Source organism: Dendrobates tinctorius, unplaced genomic scaffold (assembly GCF_039654945.1).
Source record: "Dendrobates tinctorius isolate UK_male_01 unplaced genomic scaffold, ASM3965494v1 ptg000128l, whole genome shotgun sequence".
In the NCBI taxonomy this organism is placed as follows: Eukaryota; Metazoa; Chordata; class Amphibia; order Anura; family Dendrobatidae; genus Dendrobates; species Dendrobates tinctorius.
Window position 1 is genome coordinate 17,049,904 of NW_027361796.1, and position 17,728 is coordinate 17,067,631.

General features: G+C 44.0%; 1 protein-coding gene across 3 annotated transcripts in view; it reads right to left on the reverse strand.

Moving 5' to 3' along the window:
• The window catches only part of FOCAD (focadhesin), a 364,090-nt gene that overhangs the window by 232,683 nt on the left and 113,679 nt on the right, over positions 1-17,728 (reverse strand). For all 3 annotated transcript variants that reach the window (XM_073542693.1, XM_073542692.1, XM_073542694.1), the window contains 3 exons: positions 16,514-16,720; positions 16,326-16,413; positions 12,319-12,521 (listed from right to left, as the gene is read on the reverse strand). In XM_073542693.1, coding sequence (XP_073398794.1) covers positions 12,319-12,521; positions 16,326-16,413; positions 16,514-16,720 — 498 coding nt within the window. The remainder of the gene's footprint in view (positions 1-12,318; positions 12,522-16,325; positions 16,414-16,513; positions 16,721-17,728) is intronic.

A 17,728-nucleotide genomic window follows, 5' to 3' on the forward strand; every position in this document is an offset into this window, starting at 1 on the left:
TCTCCTCTCGCTTCTTCAAGCTCAATGTGGAAAAATCTGACCTAATTATCTTTCCTCCATTTCGCATACCTACCCTACCTGATCTATCACAATAAATGAAATCACACTTTCCTCTGTCCAGGAAATCCACTGCCTAGGAGTAACCCTTGACTCTGCCCTGTCCTTCAAAAAGCACATCCAAGCTCTTGCCACCTCATGTCGCCTCCAGCTCAAAAATGTTTCCAGAATCTGTCCTTTCCTCAAGCCTCACTCTACCAAAATGCTTGTGCATGCCCTAATCATCTCCCGCCTCGACTACTGCAACATCCTCCTCTGTGGCCTACCTTTTAACACTCTCACACCCCTACAGTCCATCCTTAACTCGGCTGCCCAACTAAGTAATCTCTCTCCTCGCTACACTCTTCTTTCCCCTCTTTGCAAATCCCTTAACTGGCTCCCAATTTCCCAGCGTATCCAGTTTAAACTACTATCACTGACCTACAAAGCCATCCATAACCTTTCTCCTTCGTATATTTCCGAACTAATCTCTCAATATCTTCCCTCACTTAATCTTCGGTCCTCCCAAGACCTCCCAGTCTCCTCCACGCTTATTCGCTCCTCACCCAGTCGCCTCCAAGATTTCTCCCGAATATCCCCCATCCTCTGGAATTCTGTGCTCCAACACATCCGGTTATCCACCACATTTGGATCCTTCATACGGAACCTGAAAACCCATCTCTTCAAAAAAAAGCTTACAACCTGTAATGACCACACGGCCACCTCAACACCATCGGAGCTACTGCAACCCCTGACCTACTGTCTCCTTCCCCATAACCCTGCAAGGACAGGGTCCTCTTCCCTCTGTACCAGTCCATCATTGTTAGTTTGTTTACGGTAAGTGATATTTGTATTTTGATGCAACCCAGTCTCATGTACAGCACCATGGAATTAATGGTGCAATATAAATAAATGTGTATATATGTATATATATATTATATATACATACACACATATACACATACATACATACACATAGGGTGCAGATTTCAACCCCTTTGCCCCAAAATTTGATTTTTTTATCTTCCTAATCAGGCCAAATCTCCAATTCTGACCAGTGAAGTTTTATGAGGTAATAACTCTGAAACGCTTCAACGTATCCCAGTGATTCTGAGACTGCTTTTTCGTGAAATATTGTACTTTAGTTAGTGGTAAATTTTGGTTGACTTTTTTGCGTTTATTTTTAAAAATATGAAATTTGGTGAAAATTTTGAAACTTTTAATTTTTATACCCTTAAAATAAGTTATATTACACAAAACTGATAATAAATAACATTTCCCTCATGTCTACTTAACATCATCATCATTTAAAAAAAAAAAATCTTTTTGTTGTTAGAAGGTTAGAAGGGTTAAAACTTGATCAGCCATTTCTAATATTTCCAACAAAAATTACAAAACCATTCTTTTTTAGGGATCACAGCCTGTTTTTGTGGGGCCTATGTGAAAGAAAATACCAAAAAGTAACACCATTCTAAACACTGCACCCCTCAAAGTGTTCAAAACCACATTCAAGAAATGTATAAACCCTTCAGGTGCTCACAGGAATTAAAGCAATGTGAAAGGAAAAAACTAAAATATAAAATTTTTCCCAAAAAATGTTGCTTTGGCACCACATTTTGCATTTCCACAAGAGTAACAGGAGAAAAAGGACCATACAAATTGTTGTGCAATTTATCCTGAGTACGAAGATACTGTATATGTGGAGTAAAACTACTGTTTGGGCACATAGCAAGGAGCGCCATCTGACTTTTGAAGAGCAAAATTGGCTGGAACAAACAGCGTATGCTAGGTCGTGTTTCACAGTTCCTGATGCACTGCAACAGTGGAAACCCACCACAAGTGACCACATTTTTGAAACTATACTCCCCAAAGAATATAGGTGCAACAAGCACCTTGAACCCATAGATGCTTCACAGAATTTGATAACATTGAACCTTGAAAATGAAAAAAATACATTTTTACCACAAAAATGATGCTTTAGCTCCAAATTGATCATTTTCACAAGGGTAACAGAAAAAATGGACAATACAATTTGTTGTGCAATTTCTCCTGAGTACGCAGATACCGCATATGTATGCAAAACTACTGTTTGGGCACACGGGTGGGCTCGGAAGGGAAGGACCACCATTTGACATTTGCAATGCAAAATTGGCTGGAATAGATAGCGGATGCCATGTTGTATTTGCAGAGCCCCTGATGTGCCTAAACAGTGGAAAACACTACAAATGACATAATTTTGGAAACTACTCCCCCTCAAGGAATTTATCTAGTACTGTGGTGAGCACCTTGAACCCCTAAGTGCTTCACATAATGTTATAATATTGAGTCGTGTGAAAAAAAAAAATTACCTTTTCCCACAAAAAGGTTGATTTACCCCAAATGTTTAATTTTTATAAGGGTAGACAGGAGAAAACAAATGGTACAATTTGTTGCACAATTTCTCCTGAGTATTAATACCCCATATGTGGTTAAAAACTTTTGAGGCACAAGTACAAAGCTCAGAATGGAAGGAGCGGAATATTGACTGACTTTCTCTTGATGTTCAAAACGTCTGAAGGTGGGGCCAGTGATGCCAGCGCCGACTGGATGCTGGGTTCACGTGTCATAAACAGACGAGAGCCCCGGAAACACAAGTGCCGACACCAATTATAAGCTTTTTTTTTATTTATTGGGGGCAAGCATGGGGTATGAGAAGTGCAATCTAAGTGTCACTTGGTCTGTCAGTATATACACACCTTTTCTGAAAGGCCACAGAGGCTGCAACACCATTAGGCAAGAGGCATTACTAACCAAATAACACCATGAAGATCAAAGACATCTCCATATATGTCAAGGACAAAGATGTTGAGAAGTACAAGTCAGGTTCGAGTTAAAAAAAATATCCCGATCGCTGATGATCCCCCCAAATCACCATCAAATCCATTATCATCATATGGAAAGAACATGGCACAATAACAAACCTGCCAAGAAAGGGCCGACCACAAAAAAACTCACAGCAAAAGCAAGGAGGGCATTAATCAGAGAGGCAACACAAAGACCAAAGGTAACCCTGAAGGAGCTGCAGAGTTCCCAAGCAGAGACTGGAGTATCTGTCCATATTACCACAATAAGCCGTACACTCCATAGTGGTGGTTCAAAAATTATAAGGCTCGTTTTGAGTTTCATGAGACCAGAATTGAACTTTTTGGCCATCAAGGTAAACGCTATGTTTGCAGCCAAACCAACACAGCTCATCACTCCAAAGTGCCAGAAGAGGAGAATCCCCCCTCAAGTGACCCCATTTTGGAAATTACACCCCTCTGGGAATTTATCTACAGGTGTACTGACGATTTTGACTACATGGGTGTTTTTCAGAAATAAACAGCAATAGATGTTGCTCAGTGAAAATTGGAAATCTGCCATTGTAGTGCCCAGTACGTTGTAGTGCCGAGCATGTTGTAGTGACCAAACATTGTGCCTAGCTGTTGTTTCTGGAGACATGCACCCTGTAAATTAAGCAGGCTCTGATTACTACAGAGATGCCAAACAAACGAATGCTAAATGTGATTTAGGCAAACTGAGGCTTAGAACGGAAGGGGACATTTGAATTTTGGAAAGCAGAAGTCACTGGATTTTTTTTGCTTTTGGGAGTTTGGGTGGGGGGCAAGGTGAAAAGCTCCTTATATTTCCATTAAACGAAGATGGATTTGTTTGGTGACTTGCTTTTTTGTGGATTGAGTTGAAGCTTTTACTAAGAACATTTTTGCATCACATTTATCCTGCACTCTACGTAGAGCACTTACATCGGGGTTTCCATCTAAATCGCTGAATGACGCGATTCAGATATCAATCCTGACAGATCCGATCACTGTCGGGGGTGACTCCGTCTGAAAACATGGTCCGCGACAGTTTTGTGCACCTCTGAAAAGAACACCATTTATGCTCGCTTAAAAAGATGTACACTGCTGGATCACAGGCCGGGCGATGTCCACAGTGTCTCCATCTGCCTCATTATAGGGAATCTTCAGCTGGAGGTTCTGTCTCAATCACGTATTTCAGAGATTTGCACAGAAACCTGGATGTGCTGTAAGTGCTCGAGCAGGATCCATATGAGCAGAGCCTTACTGCGATCTTTGGAAGGCATAATGAACAAATCAACAAGTGAAGAATTTGTTTTATTTTTAACATCCTTTCTGGTGTAGTGTAAGTGTTTAGATTGCTTTATTTTTCGGTGCGATTCCAGAGATTCCAGATTTATCTCGTTTTTATGTTCTGCAGTTTTTACACAATAAAAACCATTTTAGAAAAAAAAAAGAATTGTTTTTGCATCGCTATATTCAGAGAGAACTTTTATTTCTATGCTGATGGAGCTATATGGTGGCATGTTTTTTACAAGACAAGATAAGGTTTTCAGCAATACAATTTTTTTTTAAATTCGTTTATTAAACCATAAGCAGTTTTACAATACATACATTCAGTGCAAAATGTTAAACCTAGTACAAAATAGATATGTATAACTAGCATGAAGACATGAGGCATAATATGTGCATCAACTGTATGTAAATAAAGCAGACATAATATCAATTGAATCACAATGGTGTTATGTTATTGTACCAGTAATAGAACCTGCCTGGCTTCTAAACTCTACCGACATCTACTAAAACATTAACTATTCTGCAGCCTACTTCTATATAGCAAGCAGTTTATTGTGCGACATCTCCGCTCTGCAAGGTAAAGTGAGAGGAGTTCCATCTCTCCCAGATCTTTTTAAATTTACCTGGGCACCCTCTATTCTGATACAGTGTCCTTTCATATGGGATAATCGAATTTACCAGAGTGATCCAGGACCCAAGAGAAGGAGGTGAATTCCCCATCCATCGTAGTGCCAGTATCTTTCGTGCCATGAACAGTGTCTCCCGTAAAAAAATTCCAACATAATGACCCCACGTCTCCTCATCCCACACTCCAAACAGACATATCAGCGGTTCGAGGGGAACAGGCGTTTGTACCAAGGATGTTAATAACGACGTCACCCCTCTCCAGAATTGCACAACAGCAGGACAGCACCAGATCATATGAATAAAGTCTGCATCCATTGAATGACATCTCAAACATTCCGATGACAGATATCGACCCATCTTAAAGAGTCGAATTGGGGTCAAATATGATTGATTAATAATGTACAATTGTATCATCCTATTGTTGGCAGACGGAGACACCCAGATTGGTGACTCCAGAATTTCTTCCCATTCCTCATCCCGTGTATCAGGAATGAGCCTCTCCCATTTCTTCTTAACGGAGTCTATGGCACATTCTGTCCCCACTGACAACATATATGTATATAGAGAGGAGATGAGACCTTGAGAGTCCTGTGACTTGAGGATCCCTATCAAGAGCAGAGACGAAATGGCATCACTCATATCTAAATTTCTCATATGCGATTGAAAAGCTGATCTTAGTTGTAGATAACGGAAAAACTGGGATCTCGGGACACCGCAATTGACTTGTAATTGCTCAAAGGATATTAAAGTACCATGATCGTATAGATCACCCATCGTAGAGACACCGTACTGAACCCAGAACTCGGCAGACAGATGTTCACGCAGCACCGGGAGGTAGTCATTATTCCACAGGGGCATTTCAGCTATAACATCGCCAAATCCAACCACGCCCTTAATCCGTCTCCATATTGATGGTGCCAGACGGAGCAGAGGCAGCAGTCTCGGGAGATTTATTTTCCTCATTTCTAAAATACCTAGTGGGCAACTAGTCCCTGCAGCATGAAGAAGATGACTCTCAGAATTCCTGAGGTGGCCTCCGGGCATCCATGTGCTTAAGGCCTTGGCCTGTCCAGCTAGATAATATAAAAATAAATTAGGCAATGCTGCCCCCCCTCCCCTCTTGGGTCTCTGTAGAGTGGTCAACTTTAGTTTAGGCCTGGCTTTCCCCCAAATAAAGGATGTGATTTGGGAATTTAAATGAGCAAAAAAGGATTTGGGCACCACCACCGCACTATGTTGAAGAAAGTAGTTAAGCTTGGGGAGTAATATCATTTTGACTAAATTAATATGTCCGGCCACAGACAATGGAAGCTTACCCCAGATCGCAAATTTACCCCTAACCGTCTCCAGCAGTGGTTGTATATTGAGTTGTAGATGAAATTTACTGCCCTTAGAGATATGAACCCCCAAATATTTGAAACTAGTCACGATGGGCAGCAGGGAGAGAGTCTCAAGTCGTGGCAGTGGAGCATGGGAAAGAGGCATCAAAGCAGATTTATCCCAATTTATGTAAAGGCCAGAATATTTACTAAATTTATTTATGGTAGTAATCACTCTTGCCAGGGTTTCCTCTGCTTTGTCCATAAATATCACCATATCATCAGCGTATAAGCCTATGGTATCCGTCCGACCCGCTATCTCTATACCAGCGATAACAGGGGATAGTCTTATACGAATTGCTAGCGCCTCAATAGCGAGAGCAAAGAGGGCCGGGGAAAGAGGACACCCCTGACGGGTTCCCCTATGCAATGAAAATGATTCAGATATGGAGCTATTTACGATGACCCGGGCCTTGGGCTTCATGTATAAGACATTGACCCAGTTTTGGAATTTTTCGCCAAATCCATATCTCTGTAAACATGCACGGAGAAAAGGCCATTCAAGTGAGTCAAAGGCCTTGGCCGCATCTAGTGATGCCAATGCCCATTCATTATCCGGTACCAGCGAACTATATTGGGCCACTGACTGGACACGTCTGATATTTGTGGAAGTGCTCTTACCCGGCATAAAACCCGTCTGATCAGGGTGTACAAGATCCAATATAACGGTATTTACTCTTTTGGCTAAAATTTTTGTAAAAATTTTATAATCCACATTTACTAGTGATATAGGCCTATACGATCCACAATCCAAAGGGTCCTTCCCCTCCTTTTTTAGAACTATTATATTGGCCTCATAAAAAGACTCCGGCATGCATCCCCCCCTCCCAAATCCCACAAAACACTGTCAACAAAAGAGGCGCCAGTATATCTTGATATTTTCTATATAACTCCACAGGGAATCCATCCGGCCCAGGGGCCTTCCCGGAGGCCATGCCTTGTATGGCATCCTCTACCTCCTCCAGAGTAAACTCAGCATCCATATAGGCCTGTTGGGAAGGACTTAGCGTGGGAAACTCTATGTCTAACAAATAGTCCAAACACTCTGGGCCATCCACATCTGTCTTAGAATTGTACAATGAGCCATAATAGTCGGAAAAGCACTTTAGTATCTCCTCAGTTGAGGAGACCAACGTACCATCTGAATCACGGATCTGTAGAATTGTGTTGGTTGCATTGTGTTGTCGTACTAAGTAGGCCAGAAACTTACTCGCCTGATTCCCCATCTCAAAATAAGACTGCCGGGCAAAAAATAATTTACGTTTCGTCTTAGTGTCCGTGTATTGAGCATATAACCTTTGAGCGGTCAGCCATTCTATCCTATTACTGTTAGATTGATCCGATATATAGGCTGCCTCCGAGTCTTTCAGACGTCGCTCCATCTCGCCATCCTCCTCCGATGTCACTCGCTTAATGTGAGAAATTGTAGAGGATAAACAACCCCGTAAATAGGCTTTAAGAGCATCCCAAAATACATTAATATTTCGGGATTCGGGGTGGGACGAGACGAAGCAATGTAGCTGATCTATCGTTCTATCAGGGGGTGTTATGAACTTCAGCCAAAAAGGGTTCAGCTTCCATGCTATTCTGTTAGTCAATGGCCCATATTTAAGTTTGAGAAATGACTGGACTATGATCCGAAACTCCCCCGTTCCCGTGTTTAATGTCCTCCACCCACGCCGCCAAACTGCTGGATCCAAAAATGTAGTCTATGCAAGACAGAGAGCGTTTGGTGGAGGAATGGCAAGTGTATTCCCTCGTCTCTGGATGGTGCACTCTCCATAGATCTAGTCACCCACTACCCGCCATGAATTGTGACAGTTGGGATGAGCCCGGGGGACCCCACACTGTATTCCATCGCCCAGTCTCAATTTATCAAGACGGCTATGCATGACCAGATTAAAATCTCCCATACAGATGACATGTGCATCTGGGTAACTTAAAGCGAAGCTCAATGCCCTCTGGAGAATTGATATATTAGCCGGAGGGGGATTGTAAATACAAAGGATGACATATTTCCGAGAGTCAATCAGCGCATGGACAAACACAAATCATCCCTCGGGGTCTCTCTGGGCTTCCCTGACCTCCCACAGAACATCCTTATGAATTAACAGAGAAACTCCCCTTGAGTAGCTAGTGTGAAAAGAATGCATAAACCATTGCACCCACGGCTTCTGCACCCACCGAACTGTATCCCTGGTCAGGTGCGTCTCCACTAGGGCCAATATGTGAGGACGGCAATGTCTGATCTGTGAGAATACCTTAATTTTCTTGCGAGGGGTTTTTATGCCCCTCACATTCCAGGTCATACAAATCAGCTCAGAGCCCATTACCATCCATTCAAATATGGTGTATAATGGCGCCCGAGCCAGGTGCAGAGAGTCCACACAGATAGCAGAATTTGACGTAGGCTGCAGCCTCTATCTAAACAACGACAAACATAAAAAAAACTTTTAAAAAAGAAAAAGCAAAAGCAATGCAGGAACCTAGTAACATAGGCGTACAGTCTTACGCCCCCCACAGAAAGTGAATAAGGGGATACCATCACTGAACACAGTGTCCGGTATAGCTGGTATCTGGGAACTCGCCGGGAGAGCTCCAATTAGACCTTTGGTTGAAAGGATCCGAAATAACAGTCGCCGCACTAGGACTCCCCCGCCGGGGATCTCCCAAGGGATCGCAGCCATTCAGTCGCCTCCGCCGGATCCGTAAAAAATACAGAAGAACCCTCATGGACAACTCGGAGCCGGGCTGGATATATCATAGAATATACAATGTTCCTGTCTCTGAGCCGCCTCTTGACCTCGAAGAACTGCGCCCGCTGTTTCTGCAGCTCCACGGAGAACTCCGGAAAGATGGAAATGACAACATTAATGAATTTAATAGGACTTTTCAGGCGCGCCAGGCGTAAGATGGTGTCTCTGTCCTTGCAGTTGAGCAGGCATGCCAGGAAAGGTCGAGGTGGGGCCCCCGGAGGCAGGGGTCTGGTAGGGACCCTATGAGCTCTTTCAACGGCGAATAATGGGGAGAATTCGTCGCCTAAGGAGGTCTTAAGCCAATCCTCTAGAAACTGCTCAGGATGCTGACCCTCCGAGCGCTCAGGCAGCCCAACAATACGTATATTATTCCTGCGCATTCTGTTTTCTAAATCGTCCGCCTTTTGCTTCCAGGCATTCATGGAGCCTGCCACCTTCGTTAATTTAGCCTCCATAGGTGTCATGGTATCTTCCACCCTGGACACCCTCGTTTCCACCTCCGTAATGCGTCCCTTCATGGCCTGCATATCCTGACGGAGTCTCCCCACCTCCGTATAAACATCCTCAATTTTCTCTGTCAGGGATGTCCTGGTCAATGAGATAGCCTGCATCAACTGCGAGGACGCTTGTTTAAGGGTCAATTCTTCCTGATCCGTCTCTTCCTCTCCCCCAGAAGGGCGATTTTTGCGCTGAACTTGAGAGGATGTGCTCCTACTGTGCCGCGCACTTTCAGCGGGGTCAGGTCTAGCAAACTCTGTTATGATTGAGTCACCGTAGGAGGCAAAAACAGAAATGCTAGCTAAGTCCAGAAAACCAGATAAGTTGGCAGCTATCGGATTGCAGACCCCTGAACCTATCAACACAACTAGCAGTAGCCGTGGGGGGTTCCTACGATGCCCTAGACCCATCGATCACAGCCGGAGAATTAAATAGGCCTAATGAAAGAAAGGGGAAATCTAAACTGCCCCAGAGCAGACCCCAAAGCAATAGGCAGCCCCCAACAAATAATGACGGTGAAGCAAGATGAAAATACTAACACAGACAAAAAGATAGACTGAGCAAAGACGGGGCCCAAGCTAACTTAGATAGAAAAGGACAGGAAGGCTGCTGTCTGCAATCCGTGAAAAACCCTATGAAAATAAGAGCCAACAGACTGACCGTGAAAAAGGCCCTGAAGACGCTAGGCTTCAAAAAGCTATGTCAGTACTCAGGAATATTCTGAAGACAGAGCTACAGGCAAAAGGAGATTCAGCTCACCCCAGAAGGGAATGGCAGAATACAGAAAAGCAAGGAAAACAAAAAACAAAACAAAAAAGCTAACAAGCAAAACAGAAAACTTAGCTTTAGAGGAGCAGGAATCAGACTGGTGTCCTAGAAGTCCACAGAGAAATCACCCGCAGGGCAGAAGGGCGTCGGCAGCCTTATATCCAGTCCGTGACTCCAGTCAGCCAGTCTTCCTCATTAGACCCAGGTGCCTGATAATCAGGCTCATTACCTTCCTTCACCAGAATAGGGAGTTCACCAGACCCCAGTGACAAAGGGGAAAATGAACTCATAACAAAACTCCTTTAATTTCTCCGCCGCTCCCGGCCCCTTAAGTCGGCTCATGATTGTCTGCAGTGCGGCTGATAAAACAAATTAAGGTGTGTAATCCAGGTATTGCCCACTACAGATGGGTATCACAGCGGGCTGGTAACAGTTAATTGTGAATCAAGTTACAGAGGGACGTTTGAGGGATTACCAGGGCAGCAGCTAGGTACAGTCCAGATGATCTTTATGGCCTGGGGAGGGAGGGGGGAGTGGGTCCCACAGAGGCAGCTGCAGTGGGGGAGGGTGCACAAAGCCTCCCTTAATAATGGCGCCAGCCGGCAGTGAGTGGATGGGCAGGGGGGGATACCGCGCAGGGGCCAGTTTCCCAGGGCACTCACCTCGCGCTCCCCCGCATTGTCAGTCAAATCTCCTCTCTCCCCGGCGGCGGTGCAGCAGTGGGAAGCCGGCGCTGCAGCTCTCAGCAGTTGAGCTGCGCGCCCAAGATGGCAGCCGCCTCGTGGGAGAACCAGCCGCCCGCTCTTATCTCCCCCGTCGCCCGCTCTCAGGATCCGTCTCCCGACCTGCCACAAAGCTCCCAAGGGTCCCAGCGTCCGAGGGAGGTCCAGCCAGCAGCAGATGAGCCGCCAGAGAAAGGTCCAGGGATCAGGATATGGCAGGATGATACGGAGCTCTCCTCACCAGCGCCCTCTCCATGTCACGGCATAGCCACGCCCCCAGCAATACAATTTTTATTTACATTAAAGTTATTTGATCACAATGTATTTCAATTTTTGTCTTTTTTATTATAAAAAAGCGTAGTTTGACAGTTTTTTTCCTTTCTTTAAGTGTTTACTGAAGGGGTTAACTAGTGGAACAGATTTATAGATCAGGTTGTTCCAGACGCTGTGATGCCAAATAAATGTAATTTGCTGGTTTATTTTTTACATATAAATATATGTATTTATTGGTATATTTTTTTTTCTTTTCTTTATTTTGTGATTTTTTTAAATACTTGTAAAAATTCTAAAACTTTATTTTTACTTTTTTACATTGTCCCTCCATGGGACAACAACTTTCATTGCCCTGATCATTGATTTAGCATTTTGTAATGCTTTTGCATTGCATGTAATTAGATCAGTGTATCGTACACAGACAGGAGTGTCACCTCTTGCTCTGAACAGGAACTTACAGGCCACAGTACCTGGGCGAGCCCGTGGGCCATCTTTTGCCCTGGGGTCACCACGGAGACCATCGTTACAATGTGATTGCAATCGTAATGTGCCGATCGGAGCAGAGAGGGAATTCCCTCCCTCTGTTATGCTGATCGATGTTGCGATCCCTATTGACAGTGGCATCAGAGGGGTTAAACGTCCGATAGGAGCTAGTACTGATCATGGATGCATCTGCAGTATGTCAGCTGTAACATATTGATGATCGCGTCCTGCTCTACGAGTAAACCAATGCACACTCGATGTAACAGTCCAATATTAGACCTGAACATACCACCTGAATACAGTGGCCTGTAGCATGAGCTTGCTTTTGGGTTGTAAACCTACCTAGCTATTCTGGTCATGTCCTCTTTAGTAAGAGCCCGGAAAGGGAGAGGTATATTTTATTTTTCTTAATCTTTGAAAAAAGGACACATTTTTAATTTTTGCATAACTGTTTTACTAGTCCAATTTATCTTAGTAAGTGTACAGGTCACAACAACACTGCTTGCTTTTCCGCATTTACCTTTCCGTGAATGTACCTACATAGCAACTTAGCTTTTTAAAGCATATATTTTTTGCCAAGAGAAGAGGAGAAAACATAACTATCAGGCATGCTGGGACCAAAATTAGGCTTTATCTACATTACCACTTTTTCGTTGCCTTTGTTGTCTGTATCTTGTATTTTCTCCAAAATGGTTAGTGCCAATTGCTGTAATGACAGTCCTTTATCCTTCTCGCTTAAACAGTCTACCAAGGCTGCTGATGATAACACGTGTAATAATGGCATGAGCAACACTTGAGCAGTGGCTGGAGCTTTGCTTCCATCTGGTAACATCAAAATCTTAAGTGCTGTGAATAAAAAAAATAAACGTGAACTAGCAGAGCATCTTTCCTCGAACTGAATGAAAATTACTGTTAGTGCTGCCAAAAAGCATTAACAGGTACTCCTAATGCAGATATTCATAGCATATGGTCAGGATATGGCATCCAAGTCCAATCAATTTGATCTCTACTAATACCTTGAATTTAATGGCACCTGAACAGGAGAGATCCGCAGTCAAGACAGAACGAGATGCAAGGTCCAGACAGGTGACAGCAGCCGCAGCCCACAGGACAGAGAGGCCCCACCAGCCTACAGGACAGAGAGGCTCCACCAGCCCACAGGACAGAGAGGCCCCACCAGCCCACAGGACAGAGAGGCTCCACCAGCCCACAGGACAGAGAGGCCCCACCAGCCCACAGGACAGAGAGGCCCCACCAGCCCACAGGACAGAGAGGCCCCACCAGCCCACAGGACAGAGAGGCCCCACCAGCCCACAGGACAGAGAGGCCCCACCAGCCCACAGGACAGAGAGGCCCCACCAGCCCACAGGACAGAGAGGCCCCACCAGCCCACAGGACAGAGAGGCCCCACCAGCCCACAGGACAGAGAGGCCCCACCAGCCCACAGGACAGAGAGGCCCCACCAGCCTACAGGACAGAGAGGCTCCACCAGCCCACAGGACAGAGAGGCCCCACCAGCCCACAGGACAGAGAGGCTCCACCAGCCCACAGGACAGAGAGGCCCCACCAGCCCACAGGACAGAGAGGCCCCACCAGCCCACAGGACAGAGAGGCCCCACCAGCCCACAGGACAGAGAGGCCCCACCAGCCCACAGGACAGAGAGGCCCCACCAGCCCACAGGACAGAGAGGCCCCACCAGCCCACAGGACAGAGAGGCCCCACCAGCCCACAGGACAGAGAGGCCCCACCAGCCCACAGGACGGAGAGGCCCCACCAGCCCACAGGACAGAGAGGCCCCACCAGCCCACAGGACAGAGAGGCCCCACCAGCCCACAGGACAGAGAGGCCCCACCAGCCCACAGGACAGAGAGGCCCCACCAGCCCACAGGACGGACAGGCCCCACCAGCCCACAGGATGGAGAGGCCCCACCAGCCCACAGGACGGAGAGGCCCCACCAGCCCACAGGACAGAGAGGCCCCACCAGCCCACAGGACAGAGAGGCCCCACCAGCCCACAGGACGGAGAACCCCCACCAGCCCACAGGATGGAGAGGCCCCACCAGCCCACAAGACAGAGAGGCCCCACCAGCCCACAGGACAGAGAGGCCCCAGCTCACAACAAAAAAGGCAAATACAATTCTAGGAGGTATTAACAAAAGCATACAGTCTAGATCACGTGAAGTCATTACCCCCTCTACTCTTCTTTGGTCAGACCTCATCTGGAATACTGTATCCAGTTTTGGGCACCACATTTTAAAAAAGACATCAACAGGAGCAAGTTCAGAGAAGAGCGACCAGAATGGTGACCGGTCTGCAAACCATGTCCTATGAGGAACGGTTAAAGGATTTGTGAATGTTTAGCTTGCAAAAAAGAAGACTGAGAGGAGACTAAATAGCTGTCTACAAATATCTCAAGGGCTGTCACATTACACTGGTCAACAGCATTTTTGGTGCCAAAGATATTTCATCGAATTTAGGGTATTTTTGGGGTGCTGATTCTGAATATGTCATCAGTTTTGCCAGATTGGCTCAAGTTTTTGAGATTTTTGGTATCTTATTTATAGCACTTGTTGGTAAATGCGACGCATCATCTCATTAATTTCTTTGGATTAGTACTTGAACTGAGCAGTTCTCAATATAGTTTTGTGTTAATTAGTGTTCTAAAAGTTTGTTCATAGCTTGATTTTTGCACTAACTTTATGTTGTTGTCTGTTTTCCAGTGAAAAGCATGAACTCATCATGAAGAAGTTGTCTTAACGATCCAGACTCATTCTGTTACATTTGTGGTGAATATACACTGCCAAAACATAGAAGAAACATAACACACTTCGTAAAAAAAGTGTATTTTGCCTATTTTGGGGTTATGCTTGGGGACCAAGACAAGTTTTGGGCACCACACATAGTGTGCAAAGCATGTATCGAATTATTACGAAAATGGAGCAAAGGACAAAGAAAAAGCTTCAAATTTGGTGTTCCAATGGTGTGGAGAGAGCCAAAAAATCATCATGATGACTGTTATTTATGGTAAACACAGGTACAGGCACATCTTCACAATGAGGGACAGGCCTTCTTGCAGATTCCATGTTACTCCCATTTTCGTTTCTTATGCTTATTGAATCCTTGCACTTGCACTGCACAGAAATAACAGTCATCATGATGATTTTTTGGCTCTCTCCACACCATTGGAACACCAAATTTGAAGCTTTTTCTTTGTCCTTTGCTCCATTTTCGTAATAATTCGATACATGCTTTGCACACTATGTGTGGTGCCCAAAACTTGTCTTGGTCCCCAAGCATAACCCCAAAATAGGCAAAATACACTTTTTTTACGAAGTGTGTTATGTTTCTTCTATGTTTTGGCAGTGTATATTCACCACAAATGTAACAGAATGAGTCTGGATCGTTAAGACAACTTCTTCATGATGAGTTCATGCTTTTCACTGGAAAACAGACAACAACATAAAGTTAGTGCAAAAATCAAGCTATGAACAAACTTTTAGAACACTAATTAACACAAAACTATATTGAGAACTGCTCAGTTCAAGTACTAATCCAAAGAAATTAATGAGATGATGCGTCGCATTTACCAACAAGTGCTATAAATAAGATACCAAAAATCTCAAAAACTTGAGCCAATCTGGCAAAACTGATGACATATTCAGAATCAGCACCCCAAAAATACCCCAAATTCATTAAAATATTTTGGACACCAGAAAAAAAATTTTTTTTCGTTGACCTGTGTTATAGAAGGAACATCTTTATTCTCATTTGCACAAGGAAAGACTAGAAGCAATGGGATGAAACTGAATGGGAGGAGACACAGATTAGATATTAGAAAAAACTTTTTGACAGTTAGGATGATCAATGAGTGGAACAGGCTGGCACGAGAGGTGGTGAGTTCTCCTTCAATGGAAGTCTTCAAACAGAGGCTGGACAGACATCTGTCTGGGATGATTTAGTGAATCCTGCTATGAGCAGGGGGTTGGACAAGATGACCCAGGAGGTCCCTTCCAACTCTACCATTCTATGATTCTATAGGATGAAGGAGAGGAAGAGGAAGGCCGCAGCCCACAGGGGAGAGAGGCCGCAGCCCACAGGAGAGAGAGAGGCCACAGCCCACAGGAGAGAGAGGACGAAGCCCAAAGGAGAGATGGATTTGTGTACCTGCTTGGCTCATGCACGGATAAAGTAAGCACTCTGCTCCTGCAGGGTCCATATGTGCATGAATTGCCGTTTTCAGTTTAAACAGCACAGTCAATCAGCAAAGGGAAGGGCAAATTGGTGCACTGAGAGTTTTGGCCATGCCAAGGGTTCACTTAGCACTAACATTTGCAAATGGATTAAAAATCATTATCTGTATAATAAAAAGCTAAGAAAACTAAACAAAATTAATGATTTTTATAGGGACTAAGTCCCCTATACGATTAAATGATTAGTTTAAACTGAATTTTAGGGTGACAGATTTCTTTTAAAAGTTAAAGGCCTTTCACAATGTACATTAGCATGTAAGAGAAACATTATCTTATATTCTGATACAACAACTTGTAGTTACAAATCCAATCCATGAGCGGCAGTGAGATTGTGATCATGAAGTGTATTAATTTCTGTATATTATGAATTTATTTTGGACCACTTAGCTTCAAACTTACCTAAATGTAGAATTGGATCATAATGGTTGCATGGAGACTTCAGCAGAAGCAAGCTCAGTCCAGTTAAAATCTGATCTCTAGGAATACTCTGAAGATCAAAAAGAAAAAAAGAAAAATAATAAAAACCCGTAATGGACAAGCTAGAAAGTTTGTTCTTTTTATTATTGCGCGTCTACTCTGTCACTTACTTCTTTCTGAAGGTCTAAACTTTCTTCCACAATGTGCAAGAGTGTGGAACAGTCCCCAGTGATTTTTAAGCTGTCCTCACAAGCACACAAGGCCTGTAGCGACAGTAGACGAAGCTCGTTCCTCCAAACGTCTGGATGGTCACAAAACTTCACACACAAATCCTTCATGTGCATGGTAACTTCTGTCACTTGTGCACAATCTGTGAGCTGTAAGAAAAGAAATTGGAAAACAAATCAAGAAATGAGGTTCAAAATACATGAAATTCGGCACAAGTTGCTTAACAAATAGTAGCTCGGCTCCATATTTGAAGAATGAGCATGTAACCTAAAGCTAGATCTAAATAGTGGAAACGCCTGCTTAATGTTTAACGTTAGGAATTCTCCGGTCCAAAATTTAGGGTCAAAGAATTTGTAGGAAATCTTTGCTACCACTTTGCCACGGGGTATAGATTAATTACCGTATAGCAAAAAGAGTCACTAGGCATACAGAACACTTCCTCAAATAATGTAACATTGACATGCATATCAATCCTTTCAGAGCTGAAGGCTAGCTTGCTGGTATTGCACAAAGGCGACCGCAAATAAGAAATTAAAAAAAAAAAAAGAATAAACATTGTTGAATTGTTTGCAGCTAAAAATGAAGTTACAAGAAACAGCACATACAAAAGTTAGAAATAGCCATGTGCAGAACCATTGTGGACCCTAAAATCTAATTTCAGGACCAGTTTTGAAAACAGCAGGTAAGTAAGCCAAGAGAATAATGCCGGAATCACTGCTTAAAATGACATCTGCAATGGTGTCAAGTGCGGAAGAAGAGAGGCCGAGGCTGAGGCATTAATGTGATTTCACTTCAGCAGATGTGGTCTGTCAGGGGCATCACAGATCGATGTCATCAAGTAGCAAGGATTTACCCTAACAACTGCACAGGCTCCTCTTCCCTTCTTTGATGGCTGAATGTATAGCGTTTCCCACGCTATGGATCTGGTATGTAAATATAAATATGGGACTACATGAAAAACTTGAATTCGCTGACTAAAGGGTTTGTCCACTACTGGAGTGATTGATACCAACATTCCATTGGAGCATATGTCTGTCCGGTTTACACAGCTCCAACACCACTGTAATTACAACTGTCCAGGGGGTGTGCATGTGTGTGAATATACTATATATATATATATATATATATATATATATATATATATATATATATATATA